This window comes from Dromiciops gliroides, chromosome 1 (assembly GCF_019393635.1).
Source record: "Dromiciops gliroides isolate mDroGli1 chromosome 1, mDroGli1.pri, whole genome shotgun sequence".
In the NCBI taxonomy this organism is placed as follows: domain Eukaryota; kingdom Metazoa; phylum Chordata; class Mammalia; order Microbiotheria; family Microbiotheriidae; genus Dromiciops; species Dromiciops gliroides.
Genome location: NC_057861.1, coordinates 729,552,510 through 729,580,020, shown reverse-complemented (window position 1 = coordinate 729,580,020; position 27,511 = coordinate 729,552,510). Strand labels below are relative to the sequence as shown.

Here is a 27,511-nt window from a genome sequence, read left to right as displayed (position 1 = left end):
TACGAAAAGGACAGAGAGGCATCTACCACTTCATTTACTGGGGTGGGGGGGTGCCTTGCTTTCCTCTTTTGGTCTTCTCCAAACACCGGGTGGCTCAGGACACTTTACTAGCCAACAAGACAACTCACAGCCAACAGAGGAGGCAAGAAGAGGAAACCCGCCCTCCCGCTTCCGCACGCTCCGTTCTCTTAGCTCGCCAACCACAGAGCCGACGCTGCCGGAGCCCCTGCTCAGCTGACCCGTGCCCGCCGCCTCCGGATTCCCGAGCCTCAGTCTCAGCCCGGGCCTCAGCTCCAGCCACCATGGACTTCCAAGTGCCCGCGCTCCGCGCTTGGGACGACTTCTTCCCGGGCTCCGACCGCTTCGCGCGCCCCGACTTCAGGGACATTTCCAAATGGAACAACCGAGTGGTCAGCAACCTGCTCTACTACCAGACCAACTACATGGTGGTCGCGGCCATAGTGATCTCCATCGTGGGGTACGTAAGTGCGCGCCCCGGGGTAAAGGACGGAGGAGGGACGCGGGTGCAGAGTGCTAGAGCTCCGGCCGTCGGTTGGGCTTCTCCCGGCGCCAGCTGCTGCTCTGCAGACCTTCCCAGGTCTGGGGAATTGGCCTTTCCGGCGAGGCCAAGGCAGTGCTTGCCCCCCCACGCTAGGCTCGCTCTGCCCGACCCTGACCAAAGGGGCCAGCGCCCGGGCGCCGTGCAAACAGCTGGTGCAAGAAAACGGCCCTTTTCTGGAGCCGGAGCTGGGCGGATGGTCAGGGGAATTGCGTTTCTCTCCCCTTTTCACGGCCCCCATCCCCCCCACCCCCGCAAAGTGCAGTAATCCTATCCCCCGACAGGCGGTCTCTTAGCTCTTAGTGGTCTCCACTCCTTAAAATATATAATAGAATATACATACATACATATTCATATGTACATATATATTTCATTTTTATTTAGCTGTGGGTTTCTTGTAGGTTCTAGTAGAATATAAGCTTTTAGGGGCGGGGGCCGTTTTGTTTTTGTCTTTGTGTCTTGCACGTAGTGGGCACTTAATACATGTTTGGTGGATTGGATGGAGATGGTGGTGGGTGCCCACGCAGTAAGCTGACGTTTACATTGCGCTTTAAGGTTGGAGGCCCCGGGGAGTCAGAGCACCGTGGCTGGCTTTGAGTCAGCTGAAGGCGAGCGGGATTCTGGCCAAGGTGCTTTTTCTGGGGCTCAATTCCGGATTCAATGAACATGGGCGGAGGGAAAGGCGAGCCTTTGTTGCGCAGCCCCTTGTCGGCCTAGGGACGCCGGGTATCAAGGGCCCTGAAAACGGGAGGAAGTAGCGGTGTGGGCGTGTGTGTGCGTGCGCTTCTGGCGGTGTGTCGTCGGTGCGTGGGTGTGTCAGCTACAGGAACTAAACTAGGTCAGAGGTGCCCCAACTCTCCCATTTTGAGCATCCCCTGGGCTGCTCGCGCTGGTACCCTGCTTTGTTCAGGGCAGTCTCTGCTGTGGGCTTCTGAGGACCTTCTCTTCCTCCCTCCCCCAGCCCCGCCCCGTACCATTCAACACAATGCCCACCCGAGATTGTTTCAGCAGGGAAACGCCTTGCCCTCCCTTCTGCAAAGAGGAGAAAGGGTTATTGGTTTTCTGGCTTATGAATCTAAACAGTTAAGAGGCCTCTACCCCTCCTTCAGCTTGGACGGCACGGTGTCTTGTAATCTTGGAAAGTCATCCTGCAATTATGTGATTGATAGAAGTAGTCAAACTTACTTTCACTGCATAATAATAATGAGTTTTCTATGAGTCATTCAGCAAGCATTTCTAAAAAGAAAAAACAACAACCTTAACTGTGCACCAGGCATAGTGCTCGGAGCTGGAGATGGGGACTGGACCTGTGATTTTACTGATAAAGGGAATTCCCAGATTAAATGAACTCCTTCTCCCGATGCTGCTTAGCACCTTCAATTAAATTTGTAGAGTCGATAAGCTTCTGAACCTGGAGTCAGGAAGACCTGACCTTACTTCAGATGCAGCCGAAGACATTTAATAGTGTGACCCTGGGCAAGTTCACTTGACCTTTGTATGCTTCAGTTTCTTCCTCTGTTAAATGGGCATAATAATAGCACCTTGCCTCCCAGAGTTGCTGGGCAGATCAAATGAGATTATTGTATTGCACTTAGAACAGTGCCTGGGAATAGTAAGTGCTATATAAGGTTAACTATTATTATTACCCTACAGCCCTGGGAGGATGTGACTTGCCTAAAGCAACTAACTCTGTGTCTGAAGCCAACTTTCAATTCAGGTTCTCCTGACTCTCAGGCCAACTCTCTCCACTGTGCCAGGACCCGGGATACAAAGGCAGAAGCCCCTGCCCACCAGGAGCTTACATTCTATTGAGGTTTAAAAAGTTCTTTATAGGCATGACTGCATTTTGGCATAGATGTGGTCTCAATACCCTAACTAGAGCAGTTTCTTTTACCCAGACTTCACAGGTTTATTCTTCTATAAAATAAGGTTTGTTCTGGCTCAGGGTCTGTGATCCAATAAAGCAAAATTTGCTTTGAAGCAGCTTTGAGTCAGCAACCTTTGATGCTTTCTTTATCCTTGGATCATATTGCTCATAAAGGGGGTAGGAGAAGGGGGGAAGGGGAAACTGATCAATTTGCTGAAATAGGAACCTGAATTTAGTATTTAAAAAGCAAACAAAAAGTAATTTCTGGTTGACACCAATCAGGGGATACATAGATTGTTAGATTTATTGATAGATGATGGATAGATAGATAGATAGCTATATATATATATGCATATAATTTCTATGACTTCAGAAACTGAGGTTTGGGACAGGGGGAAGAACATTCTAGGTTGATTATTGAATTTTCAAAGCCATATTATGTTGCATATCTAAAATAAAGCTAGTAATCTCTTTAATAATCTAATTAGAGGGGCAGCTAGGTGGTACAGTGGATAAAGTACCAGCCCTGAATTCAGGAGAACCTAAGTTCAAATCCGGCCTTAGATGCTTGACACTTACTAGCTGTGTGACCCTGGGCAAGTCACTTAACCCTCATTGCCCCACACAAAAAAAATCCAGTTAGAGTCTTGGTAAAATCTGTCCTTAATTGTGATGTCATAATAATAGTAAACATTTATATAGCACTTAAAGGTCTGCAAAGCACCTGAAATATCACCTCTGATTCTCACAGAGACCCTTTGAATGAAGTACTTTTATTATCCCCATTTACAGATAAGATAAATGGAGGCAGAGAGATTAAGTGACTTGCCTACAGACACCCAGCTAGTAAGAGTCCATGATTGGATTTGAACTCAAGTCCAGTTGACTCCAAGTCCAGTTGGCTCTATCCACAAGGCCACCCAACTGGTTCAAGGATATAAGTCAGGGCATGTGAGTCAATATAGTTCAGTTACTGTGGTTTCCCTAGGTCTCTGAGTCAGAGAACATTGGGTGTGGGCATGTATTTTCCCAAGAGGGGATAAAGTGTGTAGCATTCCTGAAAGGAAAAAAAAAAAAGAGTTGGGAGAGAACTTTGGGGCCATCTAAGCTAGTCCAATAAGAATCTTTTCTTCATTGCTAACAGGGATTCTTTTTTGGATACCTCCAGTGACAGGGAGCTCATTATCTATCTAAACATTTTATATATACCATGTTCATGTTGTCTCCCCTATTTGAATTTTAGGTCCTTACGGGGAGTGACTGTTTTCAGTATTTCTTCATTTCTCCAGTGCTTGGCATGCATGGCCCCTAAGCACATAATAAATTCTTTTTCATTATTTGTTTGATAGTCATCCTATTCCATTCTTAGTTTTAATTGCTAAATAGCACCTTGTAAACATGATCTATTTTTCTTTTATTCTTTTAAAAATTTAATTTAATTTATTTTTGTTGCATTGGAAGCTCTGCACTATCTCCCTTCCCACCAAGCACATACATGCATACACACATGTACATGTATGTACACATACATGTTTCTATGTGCAGGAAACCATGCTATGCATACTTGTATTTATCAGTTCTTTCTCTGGAGGTAGATAGCATCTTTCTTCATGGATCCTTTGTAATTGATTTGAGTATTTATGGTATTGGGAATTACTTGGTTGTTCACAATTTTTCTTGGAATAATTTTGCTGTTACTGTATACACTATTCTCTTGGTTCTGTGTTAGGTGTTCTTGTGGGGTTTTTGTTTTGGTTTGGTTTGGTTTGGTTTTGGTTTTTTGCAGGGCAATGAGGGTTAAGTGACTTGCCCAGGGTCACACAGCTAGTTAAGTGTCAAGTGTCTGAGGCCAGATTTGAACTCAGGTCCTCCTGAATCCAGGGCCAGTGCTTTATCCACTGTGCCACCTAGCTGCCCCTCTTGTGGGTTTTAAAAAACAAATTTTAGTTTATGATTTTTTGCAGGGCAATGAGGGTTAAGTGACTTGCCCGAGGTCACACAGTTAGTAAGTGTCAAGTGTCTGAGGCCAAATTTGAACTCAGGTCCTCCTGAATCCAGGACCAGGGCATTATCCACTGAGCCACCTAGCTGCCCCTTGTGTTAGGTATTCTTTAAAGAAATTTTTTTGATCTGCTCCTGCCAGGCACTAAGCACTAGGGATACAAAAGACAGGCCCTGCACTCAAGAAGTTCTAGGTCTAATAAGGGAGAGAACATGCAGACAACCATGGACAAATAAGACAGATATACATATGCCGTATCCCTCTATCTGTTGTTCTACTTTTGCATGAGATTGATTGTGCATGATCACCAGAGAAAAGGCATTCTTTGTTGATTACATAACCTTCATTTCTGAATGTAGCTTTTCCCTACGCAGGTAGATATCCCTACAATAGATCAAAAATAAAAGGAAGGACATTACTCCATATTTTCTGAAATCTTATTTGTCATTTCTTACAGTACAATTTGTTGAGTCATTCCCCAATCAACAAGTATTGGGTTTGTTTCCATTCGTTACTACAAAAAGCGCTGCTATAAATATTTTGGTGTATTTGGAAAGTTTCTAGCCAGTACTGTATTTAAGATTATTTTTTCAATTAATAAGCATTTGTTTTCTCTCCCTCTCATCCCCCTGAGGTAAAACAAAACCTTTTTTTTTTTTTAGCAGATATCCATATTCAAGGAAAACAAATTCCCATATTGCAATATCCAAGAAATATAAGAGCTAGCATCTATATTGTATTTTTTAAGGTCTGAATAGCACTTGACAAATCTTATTTTATCTTCGTAACAACCCTGGAAGGTAGGTGCTGTGACTATGCCCATTTTACAGATGAAGAAACTGAGGCAGACAAGTTAAGTGACTTGCTAGTAAGTGTCTCAGGCAGGATTCAAACTGAGGTCTTCTTGACTCTGGAGTCCAGTGTGCTGTCCTGGCTAACTAATTTGTAGACGGTATCATCTTATGTCTACCTGAAATTTACCTCTCTGTATTTTATCACATGGGTCCTCCGTTGAGAACAATAGAAGGAATCTTCCTTCTATGTGACAGCCTTTCAGCTACCTGAGGACAATGATCTCATCACCCCCTAGGTCTTCTATCTACCTGAGATGTAGAGGTTGCTAGGTTACCAAGGCCTCATAGCTTTAGAAGAGACACTGTGTGTCTCCATCAGTGATTATGATATGGCATCACTGAAGTAATAAAATAAAGACAGCCTGGCTCCATGGAGAGAGTGCTAGACGTGGAGTTAACTAGTCCCATCACTTTGTGCCTCAAACAAATCCATAGGCCCTTCCTTCTAGGTTAGTCTGAGGCAGATTCATTCCCTGAAAATAGTCACCAATCCTTCAGGTGTACAAATGAAAATATGACTGAACCTACAGATGATCTATACCTTTCTTATTATAGAGATACTAATGCCATTTGAAACTCACCAACCATAAAATGACATTCATTATCTTCTCTCCCACAATGGCCTCCCCCTCCTCACTGCTCTATAGCTCACCATTTTTCTATTATCTAAGCTGAAAACCTTGGCGCCATTTTGGCTACATCCTTACCCCCCATTACCACATCCAATCTGTCAGTGTTCACGTCTTCCTTCAAAACATTCCTCAAGTTAACAACCTCTTTTCCATTCCCATTCCTTTCTAAAGCTTTTATAAGCCCATGGCTTGACTTCAGGAAGAATTTCAAGTACTGGTCCCTCAGATGTCGGCTTCTTTCCCTCTAGTTACACTGAGATTATTTTATTTACAGTAAATGAATAAATCCAACTGTTCTTACAATACATGTATTGAGTACAATTGTATTTAAAATTAAAAAGTTGGGTAAGGAAGTGTAATAAATAAGGACTTTCACGAATGGCAGGGAGAAGGGAATTGGCACTTGTACCTACTATGTGAAGTAGGTATTATTATTATCCCCATTCTACAGTTGAGGAAAGTGAGGTAGATGGAAGTTAAGTGATTTTCCTAGGGTCACTCAGCTAGTAAGTGTCTCTGAAGCTGGATTTGAACATAGGTCCTCGTGACCCTGGGCCTAGCTCTCTATCCACTGTACCACCAGCTACCTCTAAGCAGTTGGAAAAGAATTGTTTTGATTGCCATGTCTCCATTCTTGAATTGTCTGTCTCATGTTACTTCCTGACGCTTTTATACTTTTATTTTTTGTGTGTGTGTGTCTGTCCGTTTTTCTCTCTTTCTCTCTCTGTCTCTCTTTCTCTCCTCCCCCCAGCCCCCATAGCTTTCTCTTTTTCTCTCTGCATGTGCCCCCCCTCTCCTTCTCTCTCATTGGAGATATACATATTTGTATGTGTGTATACTCTCTTCCCAATTAGATTTTAAGTTCCCTGAGGACAAAAGGAAGCCCTTTGTGTTCTATTCTTCCTAATGTCTCCTATTACACCTCTCTCTCTCTCTCTCTCTCTCTCTCTCTCTCTCTCTCTCTCTATATATATATATATATATATATATATATATATATATATATATTGTTTGTTTGTTTTGTTTTGTTTTGTTTTGTTTCAATGCAGCAAACATTTATTGAATGCCAGTGATGCTTGTTCAAGGTCTCCCATCAATTCTTCCAAAATGCTGCACTCAGACTATCAGTCTTAACATGTAAGCGACCCATCTTCTTTTTGGGTCATTCCTTCATTTCTTTGATGACATCCTTTAGATCTTTTTAATTCCTCAACTGTCATGTGTTGCAGTTAGCCCATACCCACCTTGTGCCTCTTTGTTGCCCTTTGAGTGATCCTCACTTTTACTTCTTCAAAGACTTAGTGTTAGGAGGCAGCTAGGTGGCACAGTGGATAGAGCACCGGCCCTGGATTCGGGAGGACCTGAGTTCAAATCTGGCCTCAGACACTTGACACTTACTAGCTGTGTGACCCTGGGCAAGTCACTTAACCCCCATTGCCCCGCAAAACAAGCAAACAAACAAAGACTTGGTGTTCATGACTCATTCAGACAACACCCATAAAATATAGTATTTAAAATAAATGAACCTTTATTTCAGGAAAAAGCTTGGAGCCATTTCCCCAGCAGAGGCTATAGATCTATGGGTACAAAACTATTTATAGCAGTTCTTCTTTTGATGGCAAAGAACTGTAAACTAAGGGATACTTATCCACTGAGAAATGGCTGAATGAATTACAGTAAGTGAACATGATGGAATACTTTTGCGATATAAGAATTGATGACCGGGATGGTTTCAGAGAAACTGAGGAAGACTTGTAGGAACTGATGCAGGGTGAAGTGAGAAGAACCAGGAAAACACTTGATATAATAACAGCAATATCAGAAAGATACACTTTAAAAGAAACTCTGTTCTGTTTAAAAGAAATTTTAAATAGAAGCTCTAATCAGTGCAGTTTCATGGAGGAGCTGGGACTCAAACTTGGATTTCTTCATTATAAGGCATATTTCTTCTCCTAATAACCAGCTGCCAGAAGTTGAACTTGAAACTTCAGGTCGCTTTGATCAGCTGTTAATCCTGATTTGTCGTGTTGTTTGAAGCCGTTTACTCTGCCAGCCTCACAGATGAGACTCTTCGACAACCCATAGAGCTGCGATCCTTGCTTTTGGTAGCTTTCAGCTCCTCAAACTCAATGGTTATGGAAGCTCTGCTGTTTTAAATAGACAGAGAATAAATCTTGGATAATAGATCTCTTTCACCTCATTCCATTGAATAGGAATGCTGGATGATGCTGTGCATGTGCCGGGTTCTCTCTCTTGCTGCGGATGATGGACCCCTCTGCTCCTTGATCACAAGTTTCCATCTGAATTGTGGCTTTACTTTATGATATATTTCGTAAGGACTTGAATTCCTTACAAAGCACAAAGATTGGGGTAGGGAAGTGGCATATGTTGTCCACCCTAATCAGCCTCAAACAAAGTATACATCCAGCATTGAAACACATTGTCTAGCAAGATTGAAACGCATCTGTCTAGCACACAGAAAATAAATCAGAATACAGTTTGCTAGATAGAGTCTAATACCCTGGGTTCAAATTCCAGCTTTGCCTCTTACTACCTGGGACCTTGGACTACTTAACCACTCAGTTCATAAAGATGAGCAATTTAGTCGTAGGAGGAACCTAAGAGGCCGTCAACCTCAACCCTCTGATTTTACAGATGAGACAACTGAGGCAAAGGAAACTTAAGTGACTCATCCAGGAGCATGCTACTTACAAGCATCAGAGGAGAGATTCTTGACTCCTTCCCAGTGTCCTATCCAATGTATGATGCTACTTCTCACTTGTAGTATATGTGTTGCCAAGGCTAAGTTTCTTCATTTGTAAAAAGATACCTGAAAGACCTTTTTCCTCTCATGGCTTTTGTGAGGCCCAAGGGAGATGATTCATATAAAACACTTGGCAAAATTTAAAGCATTACTCTAAAGAGTTAGAAGACTGTGGGTGTGGAACACTGAATATAATATCAGATTTTTTCATTGTGTCTGTTGTTTTTTTTTTCCCCCAGACTTGAAAGTCTGTTGTATTCTTTGTTATGAGGTTGGCTCTTGAGGAGAGGAGAGGGATACTTGGGAAATATGGGTAACATAATTTTTTTGAAAAATTTAAAATATTTTGTAAGGGTCAGTTCTTGTTTTTATTCCCCAAAGAAGACTTCCTGTGTCAGTCCTTTGGGGAGACCTCCCAGTACTAAGAAGCCAGATACCTCAACTTTCTTGCTTTCAGCAACCTACCCCCAATCAATCACTTTGGAGTGGGGGAAGAACTAAGAAAAGGACATGGGAAATATCAGACCATTCTGGGATTTTGCTCCAATGAATCTGTGACCTTGATATGGATGCTCTCTCCCCTCATGCACATCCTTATTCCCCTTAATTCTCACTCTGGTCCTACCATAAATTCACTATTGGATTTTTTTCTTCCCTCCCCTCCCCTCCGCCTCAGACACTTAACACTTACTAGCTGTGTGACCCTGGGCAAGTCACTTAACCCCAATTGCCTCACAAAAACAAACAAAAAAACAAATAAATGTTTACTGGCCAAATTAAGATTTCTGTTAACTTGAGCTCACATGACCATCTTCGCTCATAATAAGACAAGTCCTTAGTTGTCTATCTCATCAATGTGGGTACTCCCTCCCTCCCTAAATCCCTCCGCTTGGGCAGATTGCCACCCAGCCATACTTGTACATTCTATGCTAACTAACTCTTGTGCATGTCTTTCTATGAATCCTCTAGGGGATTCACCCGATGTGGTGGGGGTCTAGCTTGAGATCACTTGACATAGATTGGATACCAGTGATTATTCCTTGTTAGATGAGGAATCTAATGATGGGCTGGGAAATGTAGATGACTGCCCCCCTCTTTTGTACAAGTCAGACACCTCTCCAGCAGAATAAAGCCACATTTCTCTCTATCTGACCATGTACCTCATCAGATGTCTCAAGTTACTGGTAACCTGATATTCCCAACCAGCACTCCTGTATCTCTAGTACACAATTCCCCAGTCTGCATGGATATGCTTTATGGCTGTCTGATCTGTTTCCCAAAATCCCTTTTTGTCCTAGTAAGGGGAATTTAGGCTGACTTGAACTCACTACCCTTCCTGAGGAAAATGTCACTAAAATGAGTTTTTGCAGATATAATTTTAATTAACAATAATGATTAATATTTACATAGCACCTTAAGGGTTTCAAAATACTTTACAGATAACTCATTTAACCCTCACAACCCTCTCCCCCCCCCCCCCCCGTGAGGTATTGTATTATTATTATCCCCATTTTTCATTTGAGGAAACTGAGGCAGACAGAAGTTAAGTGACTTGCCCAGCATCAGACAGTTAGTAAGTAGTCCACTTAGCTTATCCCATAATGGACTCCATTCAAGTCTTTGAAACTTGTTAAGGTGAGGAGCCCCTGATTTAGGAAAATCTGCAAAGATGGAAATTGATTTCTTTCAGTTTATACAAAATAATATGAGGACTAGGATCCTTTAAAAAAATATTAGTTATTTACAGGGGAAACTGTCCCTAAAGAAATGGAATATAACTTTGTCATTGTTCATTTATCTTCTCACCATTTAACTTTAGGGTTAAGTGACACCCTAGAGCATTGCTGGTCCCTAGGGATTGCCTCTTTCTCTTGCTTTGAGTCTTTTCTTTTTCACATCCGAGTCCTCCCAGATCAGAAAGCCTTTACTCTTAATAGATGGGAATTTTCTCACCTCTTCCATGCATAGTGCATTAGCTAATGCAGGGATGTGGTGTGTCTAGGAAGCCCACTCAGAGTAGGAAAAGAACACTGGACTTAGAAGTAGGAAAGATACATGGCTTTGAATGCCACTTTTCAAACTTGCTAGCTCTGTGCCTCAGTTTCTTCACCTGTAAAGTGGAAATAATATTCACCCACCTACCTTATAGGGCTATCATGAAGAAAGAGATCTATAACTGTGACTTGACTGTTTTCTAACCTGCTTAGAATATTCTACATCCACATTGTTTTGATTATTTAGGAGGAAAAGATGAGAATACCAAAATTGGTAATGGAGAGCAATGCCAAACTAAGTACAATTAAAACCCCGCTCTACTTATCATCTTTATGTTTACAGGCTCTTAGATTTAGAGCCAGAAGGGACCGCAGAATTCAATCCCTCTGCCATTTTACAGATGAGAAAATTGAGACCCAGAGAAATTAAGTGGCCAGACTGCGCAGGTGTAAGGAACAATTGCTATACTATGGTTAACTTCTTTCTAGTGACGGTAAATTATCTAATCTTTAGCTCCATATACTTTTTAGTACTTTCCCTGGTCATACAACTAGTAAATGCTAAAGTGGAATTAGAACTTGGGTCCTCTAACACTACAAGTTCATTGGCCTATTCACTACACCAGGCTTCTCTATGAGCTGTTAAAGGATTTAGAATCACACTTTCAGTTAATAATTGTCTCTTCCTTTTGGCTACTAAGGTAGCAAAGAAGAATAGATTATAGATACATACATTATCCTTCCCTTTACACTTTGGTTCATGGGGTTAATTGTTCTTCATTCTTTTCAGCCATGTCCAACTCTTCATGAGCCCATTTTGGGGTTTTCTTGGCAAAGATACTGGAGTGGTTTGCCATTTCCTTCTCCAGCTCATTTTATAGAGAGGAAACTGAAGCAAACAGGGTTCAGTGACTTGTGAAAGGTCACAATGGCCGGGGCCAGATTTGAATTCATAAAAATGAGTCTTTCTAATTGTGGATGCACATATTATCCTTCCCTTTATACTCCAGTTCTTAGGGTTAATTGTTCACTGCCACCTAATCTGAAGTGTTTACAGGTGACTTGTTAGCCAGCCATCCTTGTTGAAAGGTAGCTGCCTTGTGGGAAGGTAAATAGAACCATTATATGCTGATAGTAATATATGAATTCTAATCTAAATTAAGCCTTTTAGGCATAAAAATAAACTCACATCTAGTGTAAACATAATTCTTGCCTTGTTTTAAGTTGAATAAATTAGTTGTAACAGATGAAATGAATCATTAGGAAAGTATTAGGCTAATGGTGTTTTCTATTTGTCATTTAATTAGTGATTAGGAATATAGTAATGCTGTATTTCTGTATCTGTGTGCCTATTACATGCTCCAGTAAAACTGAAGTTTCTTAGGGGCAGAAAATATTTCTTTTTTGGTTTCATACCCGGTAGGTACTGCTTTGTATACAGCAGGCACTTAATAGATAATGTTTCTTGAACAGAAAGGTTTCAAGAACTCTGCATCATGAAAAAACTAGATTTGACCTGAAAGAAGATCACAAGGTGGCATAGTGGGTGGAGTGTTGTTATTGTTTGTCATTCATTCTCAAAGAGGACCAAGGACATCAGGAGGGTGTTGTCTTCACTTTGCAAGTGAATTAGATTTAAATGAGACTGAGCGGTTCAAAGTCATCAGCCTCACCTTCTCCTCCAGAGTCATTGGAGTGCAGTGGCAAGGACATATGTCAGGATGACTGGACATGGCCCCAGATGCGGATACCTTGGCCTTTTTAAACTAAGGTCTTTCCCAGATTCCAATTTTTCTGAGGCTTGATAGAGTGTGGGACTTAGAGGGATAAAGACCTGAGTTCAAATCCTTCCTCAAATACGTATTAGCTGTGTGACCTTAGACAAGTCACTTAACCTCTGTTTGTCTCAGTTTGATCATCTATAAAAGGGGGTTAATAATAATAATAATAATACCTCCCTCTCAGGGTTGTTGGTTGAGGACCAAATGAGATAATGTATAAAGTGATTGGCAAATTTTAAAGCTATTGTTATCATTTGGAGTCAGAGCCTGTGAATTCAAATCCCAACTCTCTTATTTACTACCATTTGTGTGACCTTTGCCAAGTCACTGCCTTTCCTTGGTCTTAGTGTTTATTTTTCTTTTTCATGTGTAAAATGTGATTTGGACAGGATCAGTGGTATCAGACTCAAATCAAAATGGGGACCACTAAACTATATATAAGGATCCCTGTGGGCCACATATTGACATAGAAAACCATTACTTGGGGGTGGGGGGAGGTTTCTAAGAATATGTGTGTCTATGGTTTATTGTATTTTTATTGATTTTGTTAAATATTTCCCAATTACACTTTAATCTTCTGAATTTGTACTTGGCAATTCAAAGCAGCTCTCCCTAAAGACGTACAGTGTTAATGCTCCTTATTTACCCTCAGTCCAGCATAGATTTCTAGGCTCAAATTAATTTTTCAGGCCTTTGTATTTGCCTCCTGTTGAATCTCTTGACTGTTTCCAAACTCCGCTGAAATGACATCAATCTGTCCCAATTCCTCCCAGCTGTTGCTACCTTCTTCTGTCAAAAAAAAAATATATATATATATATATATATCTTATTTTAATTTCCTATGTGCTTTTTTTGCATGCTGTTGTCCACCTAGCTAGATTGGAAGCTTCCTGAGGAGAGGGGATGTTATTTTTTCCTTTGTATAGTCGTAGTACCTCCCTCGTATAATCCTGTATAGTCCATGCAGAATTGTTTAGAAATCTTCAAAATATTTCATCTTCTTAGGCCACTCCCAAATCTCTGACTTTTAAGTAAATTGCTACATTATGAAGTCAATATAACCTTGGGCAAATCACTTTTTCTGCTCGAAGATAATTTCAAGCTCCACAGATCTTTGCTTCTGTGATTAGGATAGGATATGGCGGTTTTGTATTTTTCTTCTCCAGTAAATTGCAATAAGATTGCAAAGAGGGTCAGCTTTCTTGAGTTACTTTGGCTGACTCTGTGATATGTCAGTGCCCATTAATAGCCACCTCTTCTTCCCTTAGAACAGGGAGTGCTGATTCCCTTCTCCCCGCACCCCCTTCCAGTTTTTCATGACTCTTTAGTTACAATGAAGAAATAGATTCTTTACAGTTGGTTAATGCACAGAATAAGCAAGGCTATGCGGTATAGCCAAACCAATTGGCCAGTTTTCCCAGCTTATTTTAAAAAAAACAAAAAACAACAAACAACCCTTTCCATCTGTAATTTACGACTATGGCTCTTTTTCTCATCCTAAGGAAGGGCTTTTTAAATGTGATATCTCCAAAAGGAAATTATCCGGTTAAACACTTTTGAATTTGTTTTTAAAGTGAGCATCTTGGCCATTTTCCCCCAGAATGTACAGTTGTCTTCATATGAGTCTGAGGCAGCAACTGTGTATGTCTGACTCCTAGCTGAGACCACAGCCAGTTGTCTGGATGAAATATGGGTGGTGTATTTATGGCAAGCTGAGCCTGAATCTTCCAGGGGTTTCCTATGACATATGACTAACAGCACAACTGTTACTAAAGTTTGACTCATCTTCACTTAGTACTAGTTTCAGGTTCAGCATGGATGCCTTCCCTTGGAAAAAAAAATGAAGCCCTTTTCTCTGTGTGTTTTTTTTTCTGTTTTTTTTTTGGAGTGGTTTTGGTGACAGGGTTATTTGTGACATGTGGCACGTCAAGATTCATTACCTGGCCCTGAGAATCTGTTGCCCTTCATGAAAGGAACAGTAGAAAAGAATTCCACTGTTTGCACATGGCTGAAAGTGATTTCTGTCCCGAGTAATGTTGTTCATTTTTTCCAGTTCGGAAGGTTTGATCCTCATCTAATTATAGATTAGGGCTGGGTGTGTTGTAAACCAAAAGCAGATTCTTGTAGTGAGTGACCACACTGAGCAGCTGGAACAAGTGAGAAGCAGATTGGGGAGGAAGGGCTATTCTCTAAAATGAAGTAGACGTTGCTTCTAGAATGTGCTCCAGATTATTTTACTTGTCTGGGGGAAAATAGGAGAAATGTGTTTCTTTGTTGTTTTTCTTCATAGCTTTATTCTTATTTTTAAAGAAATCTTGAAAGGGTGGCGCAGTGGATAAAGCACTGGTCCTGGATTCAGGGGGCCTGAGTTCAAATCCGTTGTTAGACACTTGACACTTACTAGTTGTGTGACCCTGGGCAAGTCATTTAACCCCCATTACACTGCAAAAAAAAAAAATAATAATATATATATAAAAGAAATATTTCTCTATTAAAGAGGATCAAATCTGGCCATATCCTTGGGCCATTATATGCAACCTCTGATTCTCAGTTGAAGCAATTTGGTGAAATAGAGCATTAGACCTGGTATCAGGAAGACCTTTTTAGTAAGCAAGTCATTTAACTTGTCTACCTTAGTTTCCTCAACTGTAAGGAGGGGATAATTACAATACCTACCTCCCAGAGTGGTGAGGAGCAAATCAGATACTATTTGTAAATGCTTTGCAAACTTTAAAGTGCTACATAAATAAGAGCGATTGTCATCATCATCAGAGATCCTTTTTGGTTGGAGTCCATAGATAGGTTTCAGGGGATTCGTGGACATGGATGGAGGAGGGGAAGAATAAACTTTACTTTCACTAACTGAAATTTAGTACTTCTTTCAATTATGAATGTTAAGAAAACACATTAATTTGAGAAATCTATAGGTTTTACCTGCCTGCCAGTGTGGGGAAGTAGGGAAAGCCTAGGACACAAAAAAGATTGACCCCCTTCTATGGTCCTGTGTCTCATCAAATTTGGGCGCATTATTTTTCATCATAAAAATATCTGAGGGGTTGCAGTTCACATTGATATTGCCCTCTAAGGTTTATAAAGAACTTTCTTCACAACCACCATGTGAGATGTAGGTAGGACAGGCATTATAGTTTCCATTTTTAAGATGAGTAAACTGAGAGTTGGACAGGTACAGTGACTTAACCAAGGGCACACATCTGATAATGAGCGAAACCAAGATTTGAATCCAGGTCTCCTGACTCCCAAGTCTAGAACTCTTTTTTCCCTGAGGATAAGAGCTGAAATTAATATAGCATTTAAAGATTTGCAAAGCATTATACATACATTATCTCAGGAAAAGAGTTGATAGTAATATAGCATTTAAAGATTTGCAAAGCACTCTACATACATTATCTCATTTTGGTCATCCTGTAGCACAATTAATCTTTGAGATTTTTAAGGAGTTTGTCTCATTCAGACATTCACTTCCAAGACATTTCCAAACCTTGTTTTCTATACTTCAGCCATCCTCCTCATTCATCTATCTCTATCTCTATCTGTCTGTCTGTCTGTCTCCCCATGTAGTTCCTGTAGAACTTAGACTGATAGCATGTGTTTGAAAGAAACTGTTAAACCACATTACCACATATTTGCCCTTTATAAAGTCCATTTGTACAGTCTTTCAGAATGGACAGTGGGAGCATGATATAAAAATATGAACATGTTTGGATTCAGATTTGCTGATCTCTGTGTGAATCCAGATAACAACAAGGATATTCTTTTCTATTTTTCTATTGAAACCTTTTATATATACTTTTTTGGGAGGCAGTTGGGATTAAGTGACTTGCCCAGAGTCACACAGCTAGTAAGTATCTGAGACTGGATTTGAATTCAGGTCCTCCTGTTTCCAGGGCTCCTGCTCTATCTACTGTGCCAACTAGCTGCCCCAATATTCTTTTAAAATATCCATCACTTCCCAGTACACTGCCCTAGAACCTTTCCTCAAACAAAGAAAAAGATGATCAAAATGGATGCAACTAATAAAACTGCCCCAGTTTAGAGTATATGCAGCGTTCCACACCTGGAGCTCTCCTCTTCAGAGCAGAAAAATGGTCATCTAATCAGCAAACATTTATTAAGCACTTAATGTATGTGGGCACTATGCTACATGTTCAGAATGCAAAGACAAAAATGAAACTGTCCCTGCTCTCATGCAACTCATATTCTATGGAGGGATAAATTGAATGAATAAATGAATGAGTGAGTGAATAAATGAATGAATGAATGAGCAGTCATTAAATAATTATTATGTGTTAGTGCTATGTTAAGAACTGGAGAGATATACACACCTATGTACGTATATCTCTGTATGTATATACATATGGATATCTGTATGTGCATACATATGGATATGTATAAACAAATAGGAAATACAGAAAGCAGTTTCTTGAAGGAGGATACCTGTAACCCAGGATGGGCCTCCTATAGAAGGTAGCACTTGAGTGAAACCCTCTGAGAGGAGATGAGAAAGGTATGCATCCTGAGAGGGTGGGAGAAGGGAGGGGGGGGGGGGAGAGAAGATCACTACAAACATGTATGTTTTGGGGGCAGCTAGGTGGCACAGTGGATAAAGCACTGGCCCTGGATTCAGGAGTACCTGAGTTCAAATCTGGCCTCAGGCACTTTACACTTACTAGCTGTGTGACCCTCGGCAAGTCACTTAACCCTCATTGCCCTGCAAACAAAACAAACAAAAACAAACCAAACAAAAATGTATGTTTCATCATATTCCATTGTTGGGAATTTTTTTAAAAACCTACATTGTGTAGTGCTGGCCATGCAAAGAAGGATAGAAGACAGCCCCATATAGTAATTTAGACCATTTCATTCTATTTTATTACCTCTCCTCTCATTTTGCATCACAGTATCTCCTTCCATAATATATCAGTATATTCCAGACCCTCTCCCATCATTGGAGAAGTACGTACCATCTGTACTTTCTGACTCAGTGGATACATTGGTCAGTTTTAGGGAACCACTTTCTTTTTTCTTTTCCTTTTTTCATTTTTTGTCATGGGGAATAGCTCCTCTGGCTTGGTGAGGGGAATCAAGTTTTATTTAGAGATAAAAGAGATGGAAAAGCTGAAGATATCAGTGACAAAATGTTTCCTTTTAAAGGGTAGTTCAGAGAAAAGGCCCACATCTTGTCACATGCTGTATTTCCTCAGAGGTGAGCTTGTCCAACGTTTCTTTATGAAAGAAAAGCTATTTGGATCAAGTTCTCAGTGCATTTCAGCATTGCCTAATTTCCCATTAGCGCCAGGTACATTCAGGGGTGATGAAGAGAATCCGAGCTCCTGAGGCTCTTTCTGGTTTCCAACAAGATGCCCCTTAGTGTTTCACCCTCAATAAAAAGCTGATCACTAATGCACCTGGTGACTGACTCCATTTTTGAAAAAGGATGAAGCCTGGTCCTTCCTGCTTCCGTGTGTTTGCACTTTGTTTCTACTTATCATGTGTTTTCCCCATTCCCGGGGGTTGTATAATTGCTACAAAATAGCTTAAAAATTGGGCGTGAGACAAATACAATGGAAATTTTGTGTGCTTTGGGATCTTGGTTAGTGGTCTTCTCTCTGCTATGTCAGGCTGTGTCTTGTTCATTCGTCAGATGTACTTGATCTTATTAAACTTTAGGTTGGCCCCGTTAGTGAGTGGGATGGATACAGAAAAGCATAAAAAGATTTAGTGAAACTGATGCAGATTTAAGTAAGCAGAGGCAAGAAAGCAATTGACACAACGGAAGGGGAAGGAGGAGCACACAAACAATCAAAAGGGAATGTTGCCAAGGCTCTTAAGAAGAGTTGTGAGAACACACCTCCTCCCAACTCCTTTGCAGAGATGGGAGCTCACAGGTGTGGCACAGTGATCAAAATTTCAGACTTTAAAAAATATATTGAATTTATAGCTGCTCTTTATGTGGTGGCAAGGAATTGGAAGTTGAGGGGGTGCCCATCAATTGGGGAATGGCTGGACAAGTTGTGGTATATGAATACAATGGAATACTATTGTGCTGTAAGAAATGATGAGCAGGAGGAGTTCAGAGAAACCTGGAGGGTCTTATGTGAGCTGATGATGAGTGAGATGAGCAGAACCAGAAGAACATTGTACACAGTATCATCAACATTGAGTGTTGACCTACTGTGATGGACTATATTCTTCTCACCAATGCAATGGTACAGAAGAGTTCCAGGGAACTCATGATGGAAGAGGATCTCCAAATCCAAGGGGGAAAAAAAAAAGAACTGTGGAGTATAGATGCTGATTGAATCATAACTATTTCTTTTGTTTTTGGTGCTGTTGTTTTTTTTTTCTATTTTGAGGTTTTGCATCATTGCTCTGATTTTTTCTCTTATAACAGGACTAATGCAGAAATAGGATTAGTGTTATTATGTGTATATATATGTGTGTATAGATATATGTATATGTATATGTATATAGATCTATAGATATAACCTCTATCAGATTACCTGCTGTCTAGGGGAGGGGGGAGGGAGGGAGAAAAATCTGAAATTGTAAAGCTTGTATAAACAAAAGTTGAGAACTATCTTTACATGTAACGGAAAAAATAAAATACCTTATATGTAAAATAAAAAAAATATATTGATCGGTTTTGCTGATTTTTTTCTCTCCTTTCTTCCCCTTCAAAAATATTATTTGTTATGTTTGTTGACTCACATGGAGAAGAGGAATACTGGGAGAAACTTTGGTGATTTTTTTTTAAAAAGAATATCAATAAAAATGTATTTTAAAAAATTAAATGGCTCAGCTATCACAAATTGCAGTATTAGATTCTAGGAGAATTTTGGCTCCTAAGGATAAAAATGAGCAGGTAGGTGGTACAGTGGATAAATTGCTAGACCTAGAGTCTGGAAGACCTCAGTTCAGTCACTTCCTAGCTTGTGTGACCCTGGGCAAGTCACTTAACCCCATTTGCCTCAGTTTCCTCCTCTGTAAACTGAGCTGGAGAAGGAAATGGCAAACCACTCCAGTATCTCTGCCAAGAAAACCCCAAATGGGGTAACAAAGAGGCCAGTGTGACTGAAAATGAATAAACAAAAATGCCACAGACATCCACCTGTAGCATAGTGCTGGTTGATGGTGAGGAGCATTGTGGTGCTGTGGGGAAAGTAGAGCTTTTGGAATTATGGGACTAGAGCTAAAACCCCAGCTGTGTCTTGGGCAAGTTATTCCCCTTTCTGGGCCTCAGTTTCCTCCTCTGTAAAATGAGGGGGTTGGACTAGCTGGCTTTGCAGTCCCTTTCACAAATAGATCCTTTGACAATCATCATAATTAGTGACATTTACATAATGCTTTTAGACTTGTAAAATACTTCATGTATACACTCGCACTTTAGCCTGATAACCTTTCTGCAAAGGGGGTGCTCAGTGTATTCTCATCCTCAGTTTACAGAAAAAGAAACTGAGGCTCATAGGTTAAGTGACTCAAACAGGGTCACACAGCTGCTGCATGTCAGTGGTAAGATTTAAATGCAATGGGAAGAGTGTGCTGTGTTTGGAGTCAGAGGTCCAGAGTTCAAATACTGTCTCTGCTAACTTGCTGCCTTTGAGATCCTGGGAAAGTCAAGTCATTTACCTGAGCCTCCATTTCCTCATTCTCACCCATTTCCCCCCATGAGGTGATTGGACCAGATGACCAACAGGGTCCCTCTCATCTCTAAGTCTATGAGCCCGTGTTATTAAAGCACCTGCCTCCCAGGTTTGTTGTGAGAATCAAACGAGATAATATTTGTAAAGCACTTTGCTCAGTGTCTGGCACCTAGTAAGGTGCCTTGTTGTTGTTTTTGATTTTTAGTCATATCCAACTTCATAACCCTGTGGACCTATCCATGTGGTTTTCTTGGCAAAGATACTAGAGTGGTCTGCCATTTCCTTCTCCAGTGGATAAAAGCAAATGGGTTAAGTGACTTGCCCAGGGTCACATAACTAGTAAGTGTCCGAGGTTGGATTTGAACTCAGTCTTCCTGATTCCAAGCCTAGCGTTCTATCCACTGTGCCACCTAGCTGCCCCAGTAGGGCATTTAGTAAATACTTATTTCCCCCTCCATTGCCTTTGTGACTTTGTACAAAGCTTGGTGCTTGATCCACAACACCATTTGGATGCCTTAAAAAAATAATAACTGATAGCTTTGTCATGCTTTGCATACACAATCACATCTGATCCACACAATAACATTAAAAATGGCAGCCCTGGGGCAGCTAGGTGGCGCAGTGGATAGAGCACCGGCCCTGGATTCAGGAGTACCTGAGTTCAAATCCAGCTTCAGACACTTGTCACTTACTAGCTGTGTGACCCTGGGCAAGTCACTTAACCCCAATTGCCTTGCCAAAAACAAACAAACAAAATGGCAGCCCTCAAACAAGTCCCTTGTCTGGATCTCATCCTTCTCTGTCCTTTGCCTCTTCCAGGTTCCTGAGTCCCTTCAACATGATTCTGGGGGGCTCGGTGGTGGTGCTGGTGTTCACGGGCTTCGTGTGGGCCGCCCAGAATAAAGACGTCCTTCGACGCCTGAAGAAGCAGTACCCCACCACCTTCGTCATGGTGGTCATGCTGTCCAGTTACTTCCTCATCTCCTTCTTTGGTGGGGTCATGGTCTTTGTGTTTGGAATCACCTTTCCTCTGCTGCGTAAGTGAAGTTGCCTCCTGCCTTTCCTTTCTAATTTTTACATAGCACATGGTGGATAAGAAACCAAGTTCATTCTCTGCTGAGAGGCATTATAGCTTCTGGGAAGAAGGGGATTATGGTCTTAACTCTTCTCAGGCCTGGCCAGACCCTAGCTGGAGTGTCATGTTTGGTTCTAGACCTTATTTAGGGAGGACCTTGATAAGCCGGAGAGTATCCATAGGAAAGAAACCAGGATGGTAAAGGGACCGCAGGAGGGCAAGTGAAAGGAACTGGAGGCATCTAGGAGAGAAGAATTAAGGTAGCGTGATAATTATTTTCAAGTATCATGGAACTAGAAGGGACCTTAACTCTTTTTACAGATGAGTAATAATCAGTAATAATATTTATATAACACTTTAGGGTTTGCGAAGGGCTTTACAAACATTATCTCATTTTATCCTCATGATAACCATGGAAGTTATCATTTTAAAGATTAGGAAACTAAGGCTTAAATGAAGTGACTTGCCCAGAATCACACAACTATTAAGTGTTGGAGGCAGGATTTGAACTTGGGTCTTCCTTACTTAAAGTTCCATACTCTGTCCACTCTGCTACCACATGGGCTCCTGTGGACAAAAGATTAGACTCGTTCTCCTTAGCCTCTGAGGGCAGAACCTGAAAAGATGAGGTGGAGAGGTAAATTTAAGCTTGTGGTTAGAAAAACTTCCTCGAGCTATCTCTGACTGCCAGGACTGGTCTGGGAAGTTGTGAGCTCCCCCTCACTGGGTGTCTTTGGGTGGAGGCTGGACAACCATTTGGCTGGTATATTGTAAAGATCCTTCTTTGGTTATGGGTTAGATCTGATGGTTACTGACGTACCTTCCCACTCTGAAATCCCATAAATCTATGAAGTGCGGTAGCCACTAAGGACATTTGATGCCTTCAAAGAATTGATTGTTCTTTTGGAGATCTGCCATTTATTTTCTACCCAGTGGATGGAAGGCTGGGCCTGGGGTCAGGAAGAGTTAAAATCTGGCCTCAAATACTTACTAACTATGCGACCCTGGGGAAGTCAACTTAACGTTGTTTGCCTTAGTTTCCTCCTCTGTAAAATTGGGATAGTAATAGCACCTACCTGTTGTGAGGATCCAGTGAGGTAATGTTTGTAAAGTGCTTAGGACACGGTAGGAACTTCATAAATGCTTGTTCCCTCCCTCCCTCGGTTCATCAGGAAGGTGAGGACAAGACCCACCTTTTGTTGCCACTTCTTTCAAGCTGTCTTTATAATTTTCTCTCTTAGGTTTGGCTCTATTGGGAAGCTTAAATTTCTATCTTGGCCTGACATTATATTGGCCACCATATTCTTCCTGTTTTGCTTCTGAATTAGTACTAAAGGGTTGACATCACTGTGTGAGGGCCAAAATTTGATATACAGAGCATTATTTGGGTGACTTGCCTTAATATTGGGGTCCTGGAAATATGAGGGACTCTTAGGTTTAATCTCCCCTTTGAACTTTCCTTTTTATATATATTCCTCCCAGGCCAATAAGAAAAGGAGCCTCTGAGCTTTAGTTCATAAAGGATCAGGTTTTATTACTTGGGAATTAATTAAACCACAAAGGTGAAACCAATTAAGGAAATAAGGAAGTAGAAATACAGATAGTCTTAACTCTAAGCTTAGCCTGTGTAATCCCAGAGCATTCCCAATTAAGCTAGTTCAAAGGAATTTAGGATTTTCCTTAATTAAAACTCACCAACCCCGGTCAGTCTACAGTTACTCGTCAGAACAGAGCAAAACACGTGCCATCGCCAGGTCCCGGACGCCACAAGACTCCTCTGCTGGGCTGAAAGAGCCAGAACTCTTGAACATGCCCTGCCTACCAGAAGTTGCCTCCCTTCCAGTGGCGTTCAGTTTTTCCTCCTCCAAAAAGGGAGGTCCTTCTCAGTAGCATATGTAATCTCAGGGTGGGCCAGGTGTGGCCCCTCCCAAATGATTCAGCTAAAACTGCGATATTGAATCTTTACCACAAATAATTTTTACCACAACGGCATAGAGACTTCGTGGTATGGTGTGGGAAATGGGCAACGTGGGAGAATAGCACTGGTTTTGGAATCAGAGGATCTGGATTCAAGTGATCCCACTGTCACTACTCATGTCACCTAGGATGACTCTGGGCCTCAGGGTTCCTCTGTGATCCCACGACTCCAGTGTGGTTAAGCTGGTTCTTACACTGGAACCTAGATCATGGACTCCCAGGAAATGTAAGCCATTTCTGACTTGGTGGGCAGCTGAACCTAAGATGGTTCTCTGTCCACTGACAGTAGGGCGTCTGCTCTCGGCACACAGTGAGGAGGCATGGTGAACTTCCATTCTGCTTAGCAGAAATCAAAATCTCAAAAGGTATACATTGAAATGTGCAAGGAAATACCAGCCTAGCGAGTTAGAGGGAACACTTATTTTTAACTCGGACAGGATTTCTTCAGTGAACTCACTGGCTCAAACAGTGTGCTTGACTGGAATTTTAAAAGGTGGGACTCGTTCCAAAATCAAGGCTCTGAGCTGGGGTGTTTCTTTTTTTTTTCCTCCCCATCTTGCTTTCCCCAAATACTAGCCTAAGTTTACATTTCGGTCATTCTGCTGGAGGCTGATTTAGAGAGACAGAGAAGCCTAGTGGCTAGAGAGACAGCCTCGAGGTCAGAACCCAGGTTGAAGTCCTGGCTCTGACGTGTACACTCACTTCTCAGTCAGCGCCCAAGGGAACTCCCTAAGACCAGGTGCAAATCTGAGCTGATAGGAGGAATTTCCTCATCAGGCATTCTCTATACAGATAACATCACTGCCCCCCCCCAAATATGTTGATTATCCCAGGCCTTCCAGAAAAGGGTTGTTAAGGGTTGTTATTTTCATCATTGGAGAGAACTCCCAAATTCATGCAGTTAGAGCTTCATTAGAATAATCATAACTAGGTTTTACATCACTTTGAAGGTTTGCATAGTACTTTCCATATTTTCTATCATTTGATTCCCTTCTCAACCCTGGGAGGTATGGGTATCACAGATAATATTACCCCTGTTTTTGTAAGACTCAGAGAATTTAACCTACATGCCCAGGATCACTCAGCTATTGTCAGGTAAGATTTGAACTCAGGCCTTCATGACTTCTGTCCAGTGGGAGCCTCTATACTGTTTCATCTCAGAAATACCTAGAGTGACTGCTGAAGCATGGGAAGGCAGCAGGCATTTATTAAGCGTTGGCTATGTTCCAGTCACTGTGCTGAGCACTGCGGATGAGAGAAAAACAGTCCCTGCCCTCAAGAAACTTCTGCTCTAAAGAGAGAAGACACAGGGACAGCTTGGTGGTGCAGTGGATAGAGCACTGGCCCTGGATTCAGGAGTACCTGAGTTCAAATCCAGCCTCAGACACTTCACACTTACTAGCTGTGTGACTTTGGGCAAGTCACTTAACCCTAATTGCCTCACTTAAAAAGAGAGAGAGAGAGAGAGAGAGAGAGAGAGAGAGAGAGAGAGAGAGAGAAGACACAGAGAAGGAGCCGGAAAGCAGGGGCATAGTGGTGAAGTCCAGAGAGGCAGACGTAAGTCCAGGAAGAGCAGGAAGGCCAGTGGCCTGCTACAGAATGGCTGCCCCAGGGGCAATGGGGCAAGAGGGCTGGCAGGGTGGAGGGATGACCCAGAGGGAGAAGGCAGAAGAGGCATGGAGGGGAAAACTACAAAGGAAATGAAACAGCTGGGAGGGCAATCTGTGGACCATCTCTCGACCCCTGCAATTGACACTTAACTCATCTACACCAGGCTGGCCTGGCCAGAGGTGTCTGGCATCTGCACACCTCAGCGTGGAACACTTGGGGAAGGCTCTGGCCCCCTTTGTCTGCCTCATTATCAAACTACACTGTCCTGGACTGCCTTGGGCCCCTCTGAATCAGGCTGTGAGATTTCCTGAGTTGTGGTTACGTGTGCAATTGCTCTCAGAACCAAGTCAACACTGGTTGGGACTTCTCCTTGTACTCATTGCTGTACTCCAATGTTCCTTCCAGGGTTTGTGGGCTACAGATAGACATTGTAGCTGGATTAGAGGTGGATTCATTGCCCTCCCAGCTCTCTCCTGACTCTCTGGACCTCACCACAGATATTCTGGATGGATAATTCATTTATTGTTTTTTGTTTTTGTTTTGTGGGGCAATGGGGGTTAAGTGACTTGCCCAAGGTCACACAGCTAGTAAGTGTCAAGTGTCTGAGGTCAGATTTGAACTTAGGTCCTCCTGAATCCAGGACCAGTGATTTATCCACTGTGCCACCTAGCCGCCCCTGGATAATTCATTTAAATAACACCCTTACTTACTAGCTGTGTGACCCTGGGCAAGTCACTTAACCCCAATTGCCTCACCAAAAAAATAAAAAAAAAATACATAAACAACACCCTTGTGTTTTGTTGAAAGACAGACTGAAAAAAGTGCTTTTCCCTGCCCAGTTTTTCAATCTATTTCTATATCGAGATGCAAACCACACTAATACATCTTTCTTCTATCTAAAACCGGGACAAAGGACACGTGTAAAAGATTTAAAAACTCTAGTATAGGGGGGTCTTCCCCCTTTCTGTATAACAGACCCTTTTGATGGTTTGGTATAGTCTGTGAACAGACCACTTTTCACAATAATGTTTTATTGCCTATATTCATGATTGAAGGGAAGAGTTTCAGTTAGAGGTTAGCGAAAATAAAGACGTACTGTTTTTCTCATCTAAGTTCATGGAGCCCCTGCAATATGACTGCAGACTCTAGGTTAAAAGCCCCTGGCTGTAGTCCAGCTTACTATCCTGATCAAGTATGCCTCGGTGTCATGTAGAGAAAACCTGGACACAGGGGATTTAAAACTGGCCCTCCAGGAAGGGAGCCTGAGAAACAAGGGACCCCCTGTAATTCCCTCACCATGGAAAAGCTCCCCAGGGCATCAGATGACCTCTTTAGCCCCTCCTGATGTGGTGGGGATTGGGAAGGAGAGCAAAACGTTTCAGATAAATTGGAAAACCCAATGTATTTGGGCTGGATAAATGAGAGTGCTATTTGCCCCCCCCCCAGTTTTGAGAACAGTGGATGGAATATTCATAAGGAGAACGGATTCAAATTGTAAACATTTTTGTCTTGTTGTTTTTCCAGTGATGTTCATCCATGCTTCCTTGAGACTTCGGAATATCAAGAACAAACTGGAAAATAAAATGGAAGGCATAGGCTTGAAGAAAACCCCCATGGGCATCATCCTTGATGCCCTGGAGCAGCAAGAAGACAGCTTCAACAAGTTTGCTGATATAATCAGCAAAGGAAAAGAATAAGCGTCTATAGCCTGACGTTCATTAAATCCGTGGCAGGAATAGTTTTGTTTTTTTCCTTTGCTCCTGTCCAGAACTCGCTTCCTGTGTGTGTGTACGAAATGTGAGGTGCCCATAGAGAGAGCCCTAAGTGAGACGTAACTAGGTGGCAAGATGCGGGTAGGCCAAACCATATCCAACTCTTGACATTGTGGAGAGGAGGAGAACCCAACCAAAAGCCACCCACTCGCTTCCTTTTATGTCCTAAGACATTTTTAGTCTTTTAGTCTGTACTTGTTTAGACAAACTGAGCAAAACCTGTCTTTCTTCATGGGTATAAAAATGACCCTTGATTCTTTGTTATAATGAACATATTTCTAAGTATTGATCAGTGTTAATAATGTCTAATGCAATGATAAATATTGTTTATATCTTAAAGGAGTCCAAAACAGCCTTAAGAAACAAATAAAAATAGGGAGGTATATACAGGTGAATAGAAGTGTCTGTTAATTAGAATAGATAACATAAGACATACCTCTTCCCCTACCCCTCCAAACCTTGGGATGGAAAGCTTTTGTATGTAAATTGCTTATTATTCTCTTTTAAGAGCTGAGTTCATGTATTGCTTTTTCTTTCTGCTTGATTCCATGCATTGAAAACTGGATAAACACTCCCCACTCTGTTTACAGATTTAAAGTCTGCTACGTGGGAATCCCGCAAAATATGTTGTTGGGTTTCTATAACTTCTTTAAGTTGGCGTAATCGATTTTGCACCAGCAAGCTTATGCTACAAAATGAGAATGAGTGTTGCCTTTCTTCAAGAAGGCAGCTGTGTAACCTGTGTCATGCTTGACCAGATGCATTAACAAATCTTGAGCTCTACTGAGTACTATTTATATTACTCATAAAAGCTTTTTTGTGGTGGTTGTTCTAGGAAGGATGGTGGAAAACTCACGTGAATAATTGGTTCTTGTTTGTTTGGTTTAGTTTTCCCCTTACCTTCTAATTGTACCGTTTGGAACGCCGTGAAATAAATATTCTGGATAGATAATTCATTTAAA

General features: G+C 41.6%; 1 protein-coding gene across 1 annotated transcript; it reads left to right on the top strand.

Annotated features, from left to right (window-relative positions):
* Positions 1–27,511, top strand: ARL6IP5 (ADP ribosylation factor like GTPase 6 interacting protein 5). Its single transcript, XM_043977435.1, has 3 exons — positions 1–478; positions 20,934–21,151; positions 26,302–27,511. Exons 1-3 carry the CDS (start codon positions 303–305, stop codon positions 26,472–26,474), a joined length of 567 nt encoding a protein of 188 aa, XP_043833370.1. The 5' UTR covers positions 1–302; the 3' UTR covers positions 26,475–27,511.